General features: G+C 40.3%; 1 protein-coding gene across 2 annotated transcripts in view; it reads right to left on the bottom strand.

Annotated features, from left to right (window-relative positions):
• Positions 1-17333, bottom strand: part of clip1b (CAP-GLY domain containing linker protein 1b) — a 45760-nt gene that overhangs the window by 4288 nt on the left and 24139 nt on the right. For both annotated transcript variants that reach the window (XM_012869612.3, XM_036140530.1), the window contains 3 exons: positions 10481-10587; positions 3902-3947; positions 3650-3693 (listed from right to left, as the gene is read on the bottom strand). In XM_012869612.3, the coding sequence (XP_012725066.3) occupies positions 3650-3693; positions 3902-3947; positions 10481-10587 (197 nt within the window). The remainder of the gene's footprint in view (positions 1-3649; positions 3694-3901; positions 3948-10480; positions 10588-17333) is intronic.

Genomic DNA, 17333 nt, shown 5'->3' with positions numbered 1-17333 from the left:
ACTAGCAAAATGGTGATCATGATCATCCATCCATCCATCCATCCATCCATCCATCCATTTTCTGACTTACTTATCCCTCATGGGGTCGCGAGTGGTGCCTATCTCCAGGATTCAAGGGGCGAGAGGAGGGGTACACCCTGGACAGGTCGCCAGTTTGTCGCAGGATCATTATCATATGAAGGGATTTTTTTTTTCATCGAGTTTCCAAAACCCCGAATGATTGGAGAGAAATGTCAGTGTTGCATATAAAGACCTAAATGTGGTCTCCATAGTTCCTCGGTCGTAGGGAGCCAACGTTTGAACGTCCAGACCTGAAACCAGCAACTGCAGCATCTGTGCAGGTAGTCGACGTTTATTTGGCTTTTTAGCAGCGGCTTTAAGACATCAATCGATCCATGGGGGGTGTTCATGTGAGCCTCAGTGTTGCATAGTCTGCTTATTATCAATGTTATGAGCTGTAAAAGTCCCAGTGTGTATAAATACCAGCTAAATTAATGTATTTGTGATGATTAGAAGCAGCGTGTTGTGGTTTACTTGTTGGTCTTCAGCTTCTTTTCATGGATCAAGTCGAGGGGGGGGGGGGGGCAGACGGGATCTGAGTGTCTGATTACAGCGGGATGATTGACTATTTTAAGTCTATTTTCTGCAATAAGCCCTATAAGAAATTAAAACATAGGCCTGTAATAATTTTGAATAATAATTAATATTATTTTCTTAGTATTAGCTGTAATTCTACATGGATTCAGCGGGTTTCTTCCTCACTTTTGATCCGTTGTGAGAGAGGAGAGGACAGCCTCTCCTACCTTTCTACTAATATTTCTTTCTTTCCGCTCATTCTGAGGCCTCTACATTTCAACTAATGTTTAAGCTGTTTTATGCTGGGTTCTCCATTCAAGCAGGTTCAAATTAAGCTTCAAATCTTATTTTATATAAAATTAAGCCAAATATATTTTTTCCAATAAATAGTTTAACTTTATCGCTTGCCTGTGTTGTAGGTGTAGTTTCTCGCACAATCCTGAAGTGAAAAGACTTTGAACATGAAGTAGATTTAGCTTAAAGCAAAACCCCATTCCGTCTAAATTCAAAGCCAACAAACATGTTGGTTCTGAGTCAGTTTATTAACTTTTTGTTTGACCACCTGAGACCTGCTTCATCCAGGTAACACCCCACAAACATCTCTGTTCCAGTCATCCAACTAGGCGAAGTGAAAGCAAGCAAGTTGTCTCACTGAATCACATCAACCTTTTTCAAGTCCACTTGAACACACGCTCTGCCTTCCCATCTGTTATTTCTGCTCCGACTGCAGCATCATTATTTCCGATTTGGCCGATAGCACAGAGCAGCCAGTTTGTCTTCACATCTCTGCCTGACTTCACCTGTTCTGCTCAGATCTTAAACTACACACTCACCCCTGTCGCCCCAACATAATAAAACACTCTATTTCAACCTAAAGTGCTGCTGCTTAGAAGCCATTTAAATCCTTTGATTACAGAACATATGCTGCATTATGCTCAGACCTTAAAACAGCCTAAAACAAGAAGAGCCCAATGGAAAGTGGAAGAGAAAGATACCACATTTAAAACCCTAAAAATAGCTTTTATACTGTGTACTTCTGACTGTTTTACCTAAAACCTGAGAAAGGGTTTCTTTAAAAAGAAATTACTTCTTAAATTCATTGTTTAAAATGTCATGTGAATTAATGTACACTATTAAAAATAATGTTTTCACAAGCATACTTCAGTTACTAGTTTACCATCTGTACATATTCTGTTTAGTTTCTGTTTTTTCAGTTATTTCAAAATATAACAAAATTGTTTTATGACTTCATGTATCCTATTATGTTCCAGATTTCAAATGCAGGATCATTTTTTTTTCTTTTTCTTTTCTTCCTTTAGATTTCATGGGTAGAGTCTTAAATGTTACACTATGCAGATGATACAGTGGTATTTTTCTGAAGCAAATATTAAGTGCATGTTGTACACAGCTTGACTTATTTCCACACACTGACATGTTTAAATAAATGTGCTGCAGCCCTGAATATTCTGCTTCCTTTTTCCTACGATCTTGATATCGCAACTACATTTTTGCATCTGACGCACAATGTCAAGAGTGGAAGGCCATATAATGAACTAATGAGCTTGGATCAAAGAATGTTCCAAAACATTTATATGAAATAAAGGTGCGAGGGCTGAGAGAAGCCATTACAAAACATTGCTTTCCGATCCCTACCCAGTAATAAACAGTTAAAGGCAAAAAGTTTCACACCTGTGGAAAATTTCGATTTTTAATTATTTTCATAAACCAAGAAAATGCTTTCTGATGGGAAATAAAACAGACATCTCTCAGAAGATAATAGAATGCAATAGAAGTTTTTTTGAAAATGTTCTCTAATCACAGTGTTTTATTTAAAAATGGCATTTGGGCGCGCTTGTGGCACAGCGGGTAGCGCGACCCATATACGGAGGCCTTTAGTCCTCGACGCGGTCGACCCGGGTTCGAATCCGACCCGCGGTCCTTTGCCGCATGTCTCTCCCCCTCTTCCACCCCCTTCCTGTCAGCCTACTTTCAGAAAAAGCGAGCCACTAGAGCTGCAACCACCCCCCCCAAAAAAAACAAAAAAACAATAAATGGCATTTGGAAATTTTTTTTCACTTTTCTCAATAAAAAAATAGAAAATTCCTTTTTGCAATTACAGGAATGTAAACCTTTTTTGAATTGTCAACAAGCTTTTTGCATATTTCCACTGGTATTCTGATGATTTCTCTCTGGTGATGAGCTCCACTTCACCCTAATCTGACCCTCCACAGATTATCCATCAGATTCAAGTTGGGTCTCTGGCTGGGCAACATTATTTTAAACCTAAATCTGCTAGGGGTAGACAGATAGACAGTCAAAGAAGGACAAAAACATCTTCATTACATTTTTCCACATTTGGCCTTCCTTTCAAAGTTCTTCAGTTCTTTAAACATATCTGAAGCCCTGTCCACGCAAAAAGGCTGATTGCAAGCTTTTATGCCATGGATATGCAGCTTACAAGTCTGCAGTGAAGCCGTCATGCCAATATGGACTAGAGTCTCTGACACTATATTGAGTCTATGCCATGGAAAACTAAGACAGGTCTCAAGGCGGTACACATTTAGTAACTGTCCATCTCAGTACTAGAAAGGTGTGCCTTGGCTGGTCAGAGTGCAGCTATTACAATTTCCAAAATGAACAGAAACCTGATAGATGCAGACTGATTAAAAAAAAGGGAAAAAATACCACTTCAAAGAAATATCTGAAGTAGTACATTTACAATTCCTCACAAATCAAGAAAACAATACTGTATGCATACCCACAAAAGGTGCTCCCTCAGTGAAAACAAAGCTGAAAAATTATTGAAGACCACTTCAAAATGTGCAAAAGAAGCTATTTGGTGTTTGTGACTAAGACTTTAAAATGGAGCAATTTAGTTCAAAGCTGAAAATTGCAGTTCAAGTCACCGCTATAAATATGAAGTTAGTTCTGATAGATGATCTTCTCAATGACTATTTACAAATGTAAACAATCATTTGGCACATCAATGCTAAATCTGAAATATCTGAAAGAAAATTAATACATCAATAAAAAAAAAAAAAAAAAACATGTACAGCAAAAAAGTGTTGCTTACCTGCTCTTCATGTCTCGCTGTTGACCGTTGCTGTCCTCATTGCGCTGCGAATCAAACACACACAAACATAGACGTATTAAAATAGAGGCTAAAGCCGTCTCCGCTTGAGGAGTTTAGTCACAGCAGGAGCTCAGACCTCCCAACGCCAAAACCCATTTATCAAAGCTCCGTTTCTGGCTAAACAAACCCCAGATCTATAACAGGATAGAGGGAATCGCTTGCATGAGATGGGATTTAGGGAAAGGTCAGTACCTCGTCAAAACGCGGAGACTTCTGGGAGGCCAGCTTCAGCTCCTCGCTGAGAGGGAACAGACAGAAAACAGGAGAGGCGACGCATTTATGTGCTGCACCAGAAACGGGACAGTCAGGTTTTATGTGATATCTGTGCCACTGTTACTCTGCTGCAGACGTTCACATCTGTTCAAATCTCTAACACTCACACACATAACCAGTTAAATACCTTCCTAAAGATTCTGATACCAAGGCATCCTTTTATGTATAGAGTCGCAAAAAAAAAAAATTATTTCAAAAGAAATACACAAATCTACTCTTCCTGCAGGGTGGGGTACACCCTGGACTGACACTGCCTCTCACCCAATGACCCAAAGAAAATGAAATGTTACACATTTCCAAAGAACAAATCATTGTAATTATGTTTTAATTATAATTTGAAAAGCAGCATTACCCAAACAAGGGGTGCACACATTTGTGAAACATCATATAATTTCACCAAACAAAAGAATGTAAAGTACATACTATATTCAGAGCACGCGATCCATTCTGAACTGAGACGCAGCATAAAGGACCATTTGTCTGTGAATGTAAATACCCACGTATTTTTAGATACCGGAACCAAAGGATTTCCTGCGCAAATTGAGAATTGATCCCATGTTGGCTGCTCTATGGATTTGTGTCAAAGGAAGATCACTGAAGCTATGCGCGACTAATAACATGTTCTGGGTGCCATCTGGGTGAAATATCTGGCTGCTTGCTGCTTAATCACATTCATCATGGCTCTGCAGAATCCAGCGCTGTAACACAACAGGCAGCGGGCCGACTTGGAAGGGAGCTGCACCGTGCTAAATATGTTCTTTCAAGCTCTTGTAATATGCCATCCGTCCTGCATTCACTCACACTCAAATGGGGGGGGGGGGGTGGGGATGTAACCCAGTTTCTGCTGCGAAATGATAGCTGTGAGATCTAATAACCTGCGATTATCTCTTTGAGGCTATCCCAATGGCAGACAGATTCTGGTGGTTCAGCATTTAGGGAGAGCCACAAAAAATAAGTTGTTTCATAACGACCAAACACAAATACACAGCAGCCTCCTATTGGTCAGGAAAGGCTGACCAGAGCACATCAGTTTCTAATCAAATCAGCTCATAACTGTTGCTCTAAAGCAGTCAGCAACCTTTACTATCCAAAGGGCCTTTGCTTTTATCGCATAAAACGTGGCTAGAGCCACAAAGCCCAAATGGCCCGAATGATCCTTTGATGACTTATCAGGGTTTATGAGAACACATACAATTCAATTTTAAATGTATTTTACAGTTGCAGTTTTATTTCTATGTAGGAGTTTTAAATCAAACAACACTGCACTTTTACAGAAGTAGAATGTATTTATGAAATTAAGGAAAAGAAGCACAGTTTCCAGCCTAATGGCAAATAAAACTATCCTTAATACATCTGTGTCATTTGATTCAGAAATGGAAATTCTATGAGGATATTACATTAAAACATGGTTATGAGCTCTGTGTCTGAAAATGTTAGAGCTGCTGTCAAGGGTCAAACCATCGACGTGCGGCTCCAGAATGTTAGTGTGCAGAGCCCTCCCTCAAACAAAGAAGGAAGCATAAACAGGCCTTTTGCAAAGGATTATTAATATTTTGTCTTGATGGGAAAGTTTATACCCTAAGACAATCAGTTAAGGTGTCAATAGAGACAATGTGATTGGCTGTTTTACTTTCTCCAAAGAGAAATCTGTCTATAATTTTAAGCTTTTCAACTATTCTCGATAATAGGTCTACCTCCCAGTATTATTCCTGAATGACACGTTTTGTTATATTTAGGCTTTGATTTTGCCACTATGTGCCATAATAAGAACAACTTTTACCACATGGAACGCAATGGAGAAAAAGTAGTTTGTAGGAAGGGAGAAATGTTAGGGGTTAGGGTTTGCATTCTAGCTCACTTTGCAGTAGTGTGCACAACGCCATAAAAGGGATGAGGAATTACATGAGTTGCAAACTCATGTATAGCATACATCATGAGTAAATTTGTCTTCTTTCACACTATCAACATTTTTTTTTGGCATGTCCCATCCAGAGGGTAACAGTTGGTTTTCACCTCTCCACAGGGCTGTGTGCCGAGTCCCCTGCTCTTCCCTGGAGTCAGAGTACAGACACGAGATGAACTGGTTGGTGACTATTCCAGTAGGAGGCCCTCTACCTTCCTGTTTGACCAGCTTTCCAAATATGGTTGTAGCCAATCAGAGTGAAGTCAACTTGGAAGAGCTGCATACCCTTTTACTGAGGAGGCCTGACAACAAGTTGACGTTAATGTTTTTAATGAAATTCTTTGGAGAATTCACATATGCAGCAATATCAACTACATGAAATGGTTTATACGGTGATGTCGTGGCCAATTAAGTCTCTTATTCCTGATCAAATCATTTTTCCTGTCATAAGACCTTCTTGTTATCATCTGCTGGGTTTCCAAAACAAAAATTAGTAACCGTTTTGTTAGCAACATTTCACACCATATATACACACGCAGCAGTTTTTTTTTGGACAATTTTATCGCAATATTTCGTTGTGCTATTGTTATAAAGACAAAACTGATAAAGAAAAACCCACAATTTGTAATTTTTTGCAGTCTTTTTTATGTATGTGTGTGGCTGTGACTGCATGGCACATTGTCATAGACCCACCAACACAAATACTGCTCTTAAAAAACATACCCATTTGAAATGGGCTTCTTTTGGACACAGTTTACAGAAGGAACTGTGATTTATAATCACTAAACTGTACAAAGTAAATGTATTTAATTAAACTTTTGAACTTATTCATATCTATTGATTGTATCAGAAAAACTCCCTGATAAGTTAAAAAGTGTGTAAACAGACAACAAAAATTAAAAATAATTAAAGTTAATTGACCCTAAAGTAAAAAAAAACAGGTAGCAGTCTGTTTACAGGACAATGCAAATTACTGAAAAGCATTGCCAGAAATGTTAAAGTCTGCAAATAGTCATTAGCAAAAATTTTAATCTTCAAGTGAAGGAACTGTGCAATTTGCATTGATGTCCAAAGGAAAAAAAAAAAAAAAACACTACCTGTGAAACTAATAGTGTGCAAATACAGATTAGCATATGAGGGACAGTGTAATAATTCTGACATTGAATTTTATTATTGTCACAATAAACAAAAACTCTTATCATGGTTTTTTCACCATAATTATAAAGGATACAATAAATGTCCAACCCTGCAGTCAGCTGGCTAAAAGATTCTCTCACCTAAAGCTTATATAAAAAAGAAGAGCTGGAAAAAACCAAGGACCGTCATAATGTAACAACTAAGAGATCTCCACCCATGGTTCTTATTGAGAACGCTGTAAAGTGCCGACTGGCTACCTAAGAAGATTGCCTGACTAGCTGCCAGCTAATATCCAAGTTAAACAGAAAGAAGGGATGACATTCTGAGCAATAAGGACTTAAAATCTACTACTAAATTAAGCTGTATGTTAAGTAATAAGCAGAATCAAAATAGCACCAAATAAAGATGATTGAAAAACACAAATAATCAATATGTTAGGCTATTTTGGCAGCGGTATAAATAATTTTTTTTTTTTTAAGTTAAGCTACAAGGAGGTAGATAGTATTATCCATTTGTTTTCCAACCTTATTATGTGTATTATGGTACAGTTTTACTCACTATTGTTATACTGTAAGAATCAGCAGCCTATGTCTATAACAGAAGTCAGTGTAACCTGGACATGCTGGAGCTAATGCAACTAGTTTCTAAGTAATTGTTCCTGCTGCGCCTATGTTCAAACTATCCTAGACAACAAGTTCCCATTGGGAAAAAAAAAAAAATCTTAAATGTGCTCAGTTGTGTTCTTCATTGCAAAAATATAGAGAATATTCGTTAACACGCATGTATCTATAAGAGTTGACAGAGCTTTGTGGTGTGCTTTGGACTAGGGATGAGCATTTTCAGCATCAATCGTCATTGTGAAAAATGTGTTATTGTCATGTGAATTGTGATTTATCTTTGTCACAACATATTCAAACTAATGATGTCTGAAGTCCCTGAAAACAAAGCGTATCGTCAGGATTGTAACTTTTCCATTGGAGCATCAATAAATAACACATTTCAAAATATGATTAAAGACAGTTACTGTACAAGGTTTAGCAATAGAAATCACACTTCTTTATTTAACCCTGTCCTGATGAAGCCTATTAGAAAATGGCTGTTTTTAAAAGCAGTATTTGTGTTTGTGGGGCTTTAACATGCAGTCACAGCCATACAGATGTCTAAAAACGTTGCAAAAAAGTTAATAGTTTTTAATCATCACTTTTATTGTTATCACAATAAAAAACACAAAATATAATTTTGTGGTTTTATCATCAATTTAAAGTCACCACCCCTGTCTCTTGCAGCTCATTTAATGTGCTGGTCATGCCAGTGTGTACATCTCCTTTTGATAACAAAACTGTTAAAAAGCCAAGTGAAACAAGGATTAAACATGCACAGCAAAATCTGACATAAAGTTATAAACTGCAAACTTCCACAGATAGGCATGTCTCCTTTTCAACTACGGTAGCACTAATGCACAAACATAAAGCCCACGTGTGATGTGCAGTGCACACAGCTGTTTTTTCAGAAAGCTCAAAGCCCCATTGTTTCAACGCAAACAAACACATATATAGTAACACTCTCTCTCTCTCACACCCTGATGGCACAATCAGAGAAGTGTGTGTGTGTGTGTGTGTGTGTGTGTGTGTGTGTGTGTGTGTGTGTGTGTGTGTGTGTGTGTGTGTGTGTCAGAGCCAGGCGGTCCTAAGAGGAGAAAAGTGATTACATAACAGCGAAGAGAGGAAGGATGTGCCTGGGAAAGGATGGAGGAGCACATTGTTGGGACAAGTCCAGATGGAGGAGGAGGATGAGAGATGTAACGCAGGAGCAGAGACACTTAACAAGACCTGTCCATTTAAACATATTTTATTCCCTAAAATATTTAGATTTACAAGATGCTGACTGGAGGACACTGCCTTGTTCCTATGCTGGTTTGTCGATTTGCTGTGTCTCCATCGGATGCTCCTGTTCTGGGATGTTTCAAAACTGACTGTGTGTCAGCCAGTCAGATCCATCTGGAGCCATGACGTCACAGCTCGGCTTACTGATGACTAAGGAGGGGGCGTGGCAGGATGACGCAAAGACTCAGAAATACACACACATGAACAAACACACACACACACACACGAGCACAGAAATCTAAAAATAAACCTCTGCGTCAGGCTGGAGTTCACCATAGACATAACAAGGCAAGGTGAAAATAAATGCAGTCCAAGTCATGTGATCAAGGCTTAAATGTAACTGTGGAGATTTTTAGACAAAGTTCAAACCCAAACTGTATTTATATCAGCTGCTTTCCTTTGATCATACAAATAAAAGCAGACCATGGAGGGCCTCCCTGTAGGAGACTGCAGGCCTAAAAGAAGAGCTGATAGCCGGTTTTAGAGCTTTACATAAACAGTTCAAGTAAGAGCCCAATGTTACTCCTGCTTGAACCGGCTACAGGCTACACCAGTCAGTGAGTTAAGGGAGAGCCGAGGAAGCAAACTCTTGATTCTAGCTTGGCGAAACTAGAGCCACAATATCTGCAAAAGGTGACACCTGGAATACTGGGACTTTCGACAAAACCTATATACACTTGACTTGGCAGAGTCCACCTGATCAAATCACAGGGTTTCCCCCGGCATCTTATAAGCCTGGCGGGCTGCCAAGCCTATAATACCCCCACTGTCGCCAGGCTAAGCGTTGTTTATTTGAAACACCTCTATGTTTGAGAGCATAGAAAACGTCTTGGTGCAAATAAGCTAACACGCTAGCTGTTATTAGCCTGATGCACACCAAGTTCACGCTGCGCCCCTCCAGGATTACCCCATTTTCTGGGGGAGACCCTGAATCATGTTCAATGGCAATGATTTACATGTTGTAGGTTGTATGACTGCAACATTTACGTAATATCTAAGTCTAATAGACTAATTAAACTGCAGGGTGAAAGCTATTCATAAGCCTCAAGAATAGAATTTCATTAAATAAAAATCTTTAAAAAAGACCAGCAGAGTTCTTGAGGAACACTCATTGGACAGATGAAACCAAGATCAACCTCTACCGGAAATAATGTTGTCTTTATTCAAATATATGGACTTGACTGGAGTTCAGAAAATAATATTTAAAAAGGTCAGAATGTCCTGGAGGTCTTTCTTACTGTGATAATGACTATATTTTAGTGTACACCCCCCGTCATTGCATCCATAACCACCTAATAGTGTGCTCTAGCTTATTATAGGCTTTGCAAAACATTTTAGAGCATATTTTCAAGAAGGAACATCTCCCCATAGAGTTACAGTTACAAATTGTTTGGCATTAGCAGGGCTAATAAAGGCATTTTCTATGAGCAATATCAGTGCTTGAAAATCCAGAGAGGTTTTTAATCACTCGTTTAGATCCTGGGGGTATATTTAACAGCTCCAGCATAATGAACTGGCAGGCGGGGGTCACCTTTACAGGCAGGAAAAAACACATCAGTTATCCCGAGCACTCACATTTCCTTGCAGAGGATGCCGATCCGCTGGGTTTCTGAGCTGCTCCGCTCCTTCGACAGGCTAAGCTCCTCCTGGTATTTGGAGTTCTGCTGTTTCAAAGCCTCGAGCTGAATAGGGGACATAGGCAGAGGCAGAAAGAGATACCGGCAGATTACACCTGATTCATTAAATTCAGTGCGGTTATTTCAGCCCCGTTGATTTAGATAGCTTTCTATAGAGGCCATGATGTAACTATTACAGTTAGGAGGGAAAAATAAAGTTTCCATGGCTGTCAAAACAGTGGTAGGAATAACAGCCCACCCTTCCTGCTTCTAGGGAAATTAGCAACAAGTTAATTTTATACAAACATATTAACCAAGTTTTAGCTTCTTTAGCACACAGGGCGTCTTCATACGATCAAAGAAGGAACGATATCAGCAATGACCTCCGAGAAGCAACTGCTATTGTTCATCAATCTGGGAAGTGTGGTGAGGCCATTTACAGACAATTTAAAGGCCATCATTCTATAACTAAAAAGTTATTTACAAATAAACAATATTGAAGCAGTCCCAGCAGTCTGTATGTGCAAGCAAAAACGACCCATCTCCAGAACCTGCAATGGACAGACTTTATTGTCATTCAGCTGCACATTAAGCAAAGATTCAGTGCAAGGCTCCCAATACAAAACATCAGACAGAAGAGAAACCTCATAACTATAAGTCTTTGTCATTTATGGGAGGAGTCTTTTATGGTTGTCTGAGCCCTGGTCAGGCAGCGTCTGTGAGCAGTGTCATGGATGGAGGGAAGCGCTGTCCCAGTGATTCTCTCCACTATCCTCACCACTCTCTCTACACATGCCCAGTCTGAGGCATTGCTGGCCCTAAATAAATGCTCAGAGAGATCGCCAAAACACAAAAAACCCGACAATAAAAAACCAAGAGCTTCTTCTCAGACTCTACAGGCCTCGGTTAGGATGTAAAATGTTACGGTTAATGACAGTAAGGCAACTGGGCACACCTCTAATTGGGTACTCCTGTTGATAAGTATGGATTGTTTGCAAAGGATTCCAGATAAAGAGTTCTTAGGTTTACAATGTTGCATCCAAATAAGCAATTACAGAATAATCAACATATTAGGAAATAGTTTCCACTGCTTTGTAATCTAATCCCAGTATAAATCCAGCTGTTTTGTGAATGTCTCTGAGTCTTTTTAGAGAACATTAAAGGACAAACGGCATCATGAAGACCGAGCAGCACATCAGACAGGTCAGGAAGAAGGTTGTGGAGAAGTTAAAAGCAGGGTGAGGCTATAAAACAATTTCCCATCTTACATAAAACGGTTCAGTCCATCTTCTGAAAATATACAGAGTATGGCAACACAACACCCGACAAAGACATGGCGTCCACCTAAACTAACAGGCCAGGCAAGGAGAGATCTAAAGAAGCAGTCAAGAGGCCCGTGGTAAATCTGGAGGAGTTGCAGAATTTCACGGCTCAGGTGGGAGAATGTGTTGACAGGACAAGCATCGATAAGGGTTTCTACAAATCTGGTCTTTCTGGAAGAGCGGCCAGAAAAAAAAAAGTCATGAGAATTCTAGCAATGTAGGGAACACAGCAAATATGGAAGGACTTGCTGTTGTCAGATGAGACCAAACCTCAACTTTTGGGTCAACATGTAAAACGGTATGTTGAGAGAAAAGTAACAGTGCAGATCACTTTTCACATCCCCCTCTGTGAAACATGGTGGTGGCAGCACCATACTGTGGGGGAAAGTAGAGGCATGGAAACTGGACAAAGATGACGGGAAGAGATGGACTGAGCACAATACAGGGCAATCCTGAAGGAAAACCTGTTAGACGCTACAAAAAAAACTTTAGATTGGGACAGAGCTTAACCTTCACACAGGACAACAACCCTAAACAAAGATCCAAACGTACGTTTAAATAGTTCAGATCAAAGCACATATTCACATGTCAGAATAGTCCAGTCCAATTGAGAATCTGTGGCATTACATGAAGAGTGATGTTCCTAGGTGCCCTCCGTGCAATCTGACTGAGCTTTAGACATTTTACTGGAGACGGACGTGCAAACATGTTCTCTGTAGAGATGGTAGCGACATGCTTCAAAAACACTTGCAGCTGTAATTGCTGTGAAAGGTGCTTTTACAAAGTATTGATATTTTGCAATATATTTGCAATGCATTCGTGTTTCATTTCTTTCGTTCATCATTTTTGTGCTCGCTTGCCATATATCGGTCTGCCTATCCAAACCTGTTCTCACTTAAAAGGGTACTTGTGTCAGAATAATAAAAAAAAAAAAAGGATTTGTTATTTATGATCTTGCGCTCCAGCAGAAAACAACGCGAGCTGGAACAAAGTAGTACTAAGAATAAAATCCTCTCCTTTAAACTTTTTCTGAAGAAAACATTGTGCTTTTCAGCTGGGCAGGACGCCTGTCAGACACACGCAGCGCAGCAGCATCCACAACCCTCCGAGAGCATTGGTCAATAATTAATTAAAAGCATGACTTTCAAATCAATGCTTTAATCGTAAAAGCAGCCATCGAAAAGAAAGAAGCCCACATGCCCGATTTCTACTGTATGTTGCTGTTTGCACGTCTTCATCGCATCATTTAGTGTGACATCAACTGTGCTGGGGATACCTCCCACTTTCAGGCTGTTTGTCGCTTCAGTGTTTATCGGCATGTTCAACCTGACATCTGCTCAACACAGCAAGCTCCTGAACATAAACGATTACATGCGAACTGAAGGACAATTATGTATCGATCATGCTTTAAATCTCTACCACATGCTGGGCAAGTATATCCTGACTCAGCATGGAGGGGAGCATTGTTTAAGCATGAGGAGTGAGAACCTTTACCATTCACTGCTCTAATAACAACTAGTCCTACCTGGTAATGAGGTGAGTAGATGTTGCTGGAGTAGCCCTGATGCAGAGCAGCTATGTCCATACCTACACTGCAAAACAGTGCTGGGTTTTGAGCCGAGTCCACCTGCGAAGCAGCAGCTGTTTTGTCACTATGCCTCCGCTCTTGCTCTGCCTGTTCTCCAGCTCTTGCAAACACAAGCTGAGCATCAATAAAACATCAGCCCTCGTCTCCCGCCGCGCACGGCTGCAGGAGGGAAACGGAGAGCGTGTAGCCTGCGCAGCCTCTCTCACGGTCGGGATAAAGAAGCAGCCCACTTACATAATGTAGCCCGTGTAAGCTCCTCCCAGTTCTCATCCCCACCTCTCACTCAGTTGCTCCTACATCATTATGTTCACATACACGCGTCTGAGACAGCTTTGTTTAACATTCATGGCAAATCACAGCATGGCAAAAATCGGTCTTCGTTTTATCTCTACTCCACTGTTTACTGATCTATAGGTATAGTTATTAATAAAGTTTTTAAAGTAGTTTTAATCCACGTCTTTCGATCTTTTTTTCCTTCCATTAAAAATGTGATAAATTAACAAATATATACTTTTTATTTCACTTACTGACTGTTTTTTTTTTCTTAATGTGGCTCCCTTTCTTAAACAGGAACTTTATTTACCCCAAAAATTGCTTGGCTTGGAGTCGACATTGCGTGATCCTGAGGACCTTCTGTAACATCAGCTGTTTTTATTTTCAATTGTTCAGTTAAAGAATAAGAAAATCTGATAGGAAATTGTTAAAAACTGTTTTTTTTTTTTTGCATTTGAGTTATTAAAAATGTGAGGGCAATTTGCTGTGTGGCTCCTTGCAAAGTGACCAACCAGTTCGGCTCTTGATGCCGAACTGGTTGGTCACTCTGTCCTAAACCAACAGATTTCCTTTATTTAAAAAAAACTAGTTTATCTGCCTGGAAGGGGAACGTGTTAAAAAAGAAAGAAGTTATCGATAATCATTTTTAAACACTTTTTATGTCAGTTATTTACCAGATGGATCCTTCTCAGTCCAACATGACAGGTCAACCTCAAGTCAGCATTCATTACCTAAAGCAATGTTCTGCCCAGCAGTGCAACACACACACACACACACACACACACACACACACACACACACACACACACACACACACACACACACACACACACACAGTGACATGTGCTGGATTACATCACAGCCTCATCAGGGTTGAGCAGAGAGAGGAGGCAGATGTAGAAGCATCCCTGCTGAATAATTGCTTGACAACATGCGCTTTAGTTTCCCTCCATAGACTCAAAGTTTCTGCTCTCTCTTGCAGCACGATCAAACCACTTCCATGTTAATCCTTCTCTTTGCCTTTCTGCTTCCTCCATGGATGTAAAAACACCCAGAAACAACCAAAACAACAGACACACTGCCCACACTGTATCTGATATCAGTCCTGTTTATTTTACATAAATATCTAGCGTCATGTGAAAAACATTCTACCTCCTGACAGATCTCTTCCGTTTTTATTTTGGCTGTCTCATTTAAATGATCAAACAAACAATCACAAAAATCACACAAAAACCTCAGGAAATACCAAAATTGTCTTAAAATTATGGTTTTATTAAGAAATAAAAGCTATCCACGTGTGACAGAGTGACACGTGGATTAGAAGGTAATTGACCGCTGATCTGACAAACTGGTTCCTTCCCTTGGTGACATCAAGCTTTTGCAAAAACAGCCAATCACTATGGGTGAGTTTTGACCCACAATTTTTCACAGAATTATTTTAATTCAGCCCACCCTGGATGGTTTTACAGAATGAACTGATTAAGGTAACAGCACAGCATCTCAATTGTATTTAAAGGAGACGTATGTATTTCAGTTCTTCCTTTTTATCTTTGAAGTCATTCAGTTGTGGTCTATAAAGTGAAACTCGTTTTGGTGCTGTCTGTTTAAATTTAAAGGGGGCCCTTCACACCACGCTCCCCTCCAGGGTTCCACTCCACTCCTTTCAGCCATTTTTGGAGTATGCCTGGGGACCGTGTAATGAACAACCAAATGGTTTGACGTATCCACTTATGGCTTTGGCATCTTTCAGCTTGGATTACAAAAAACGCACAGAGAAACAAAAATGGCAGTCTCGCAAGTCTGGTAAGCTAGAAGTCAATGACCTTGTTTAGCAGTTTTGTAGCAAATACTGTGACGCAAGTGTTCAAGAAACGTAATACAAAACTGAATAGCTTGAAAACTATGAATCAAAAAGAATATAAAGATACCTACGCAACACCTGGACAGAGTACATTAAAAATCTCTGCATCCCTAGAAACTCCAAGTACAAAACAAAATGTAAATTGTATTGCACACTATGCCCCCTTTAAGTAAGTACAGACTTTGACTAGGCCAGTCCAAGTCCTTCATTCTTTAGAGCCTTTCAGATGTGGACTTGCTGGGGGGCTTTGGATCGTTGTTCTGCTGCTTAAGCCAAGTACACTTGAGCTTAAAGGCCTTGTAACAAAGAGGTCTTTGTATTGAACAAAACAATTTTATTTAATTATTCTAATAATTATCATAGGACAGAAAAGAAAGTAGTCAAGAATTTAGGAACTTTCCTTGGGTTGCCACTGAGGGGCTGCATAGCATAAGGAGGACAATTGAGCTGTACACATGTCAGCATAATGGTTTTCATCTTAAAAATATTGTCATCAGGAGAACTACAGTCAGGATACTGTAAGGGTCTTTTTCAGAGACAGATTGAGAGCGATTAGGAGGATGTTAATGTTGTTGTGTGGACACCTGAGGGTTTGTATCAGACACAAAACTGGGAAGGATTGAGCTGAAAGAGCAGTCCAACGAGAAGCTGACACTCAGTGAATAGTAAGTAATTTTGGTTATGCGAGATGAGATGACTGTTTTACTGCTGTTTTCATCCATACATCCATCTTCTTCCACTTATCCGGGTTGGGTTGCTGGTTCGCAGTTGAGGTGCCCGAGCCACCTCAACTGGCTCTTCCCGACGTGGAGAAGCAGCAGCTCTCCAGTCTTCTCCGGGTTGGGGAGGATGTGCTGCCCCTAGTGGAGGAGTTCAAGTATCTTGGGGTCTTGTTCATGAATGAGGGGAAGATGGAGCGGGAGATCGACAGGCGGATTGGTGCAGCGTCTGCTGTGAAGCGGGCGCTGTACCGATCCGTTGTGGTGAAGAGAGAGCTGAGCCAAAAGGCGAAGCTCTCGATTTACCGGTCGATCTACGTTTCTACCCTCATCTATGGTCACGAGCTTTGGATCGTGACCGAAAGAACGAGATCCCGGATACAAGCGGCCGAAATGAGTTTTCTCCGTAGTGTGTCTGGGCTCTCCCTTAGAGATAGGGTGAGGAGCTCAGTCATCCGGGGAGGACTCAGAGTAGAGCCGCTGCTCCTCCACATAGAGAGGAGCCAGTTGAGGCGTTTTGCTGTTGTTTTCACAGATAAAATAATTTTATGTGGTATCTTTATGTTTACAGGCTACATTATAAATTGGGCAGTTGAACCGGCAATGTCTTTTCTTGTGCTAGTCGCCCTTCTTCCTTCCTGCTTAATGTTTGTTTCAAAGGTAACAGGAAAGACTATCTATGCCTCGAGGTTTCTCGCACTTCGTTTGCATGCCATGGATTTTCGGGGCATCTCTGAGGTAAAACAGGAATCAACACACTGGAAGCAAAGGGCTGTTGGTTTCGTCTCCACAGGCTATCCAGTAGGAAACAACAAAGGCATACAAACACTGTGGGGCTCCCCTAACATATTGCTCTTATCAGGGCAAATTCTATTGCCTATGTGCTACAAAAACTCTACTTCCAATTGGTTTGAAACTAAACATGTGGAGTCAGCTATTAAGGTTTTAAACTATAACACAGAGTGGAGATGAATGTACAATAAGAAAGCAAGAGGGCACCAGAGAGCTACAGACTGACTGAGGAGGGGTAGAAGGAACAGTTTAAAAAT

The sequence above is a fragment of the Fundulus heteroclitus genome, chromosome 8 (genome assembly GCF_011125445.2).
Source record: "Fundulus heteroclitus isolate FHET01 chromosome 8, MU-UCD_Fhet_4.1, whole genome shotgun sequence".
NCBI lineage: Eukaryota > Metazoa > Chordata > Actinopteri > Cyprinodontiformes > Fundulidae > Fundulus > Fundulus heteroclitus.
Note: the sequence above shows the minus strand (reverse complement) of the source record. Positions and strands in the feature narration are given on the sequence as shown.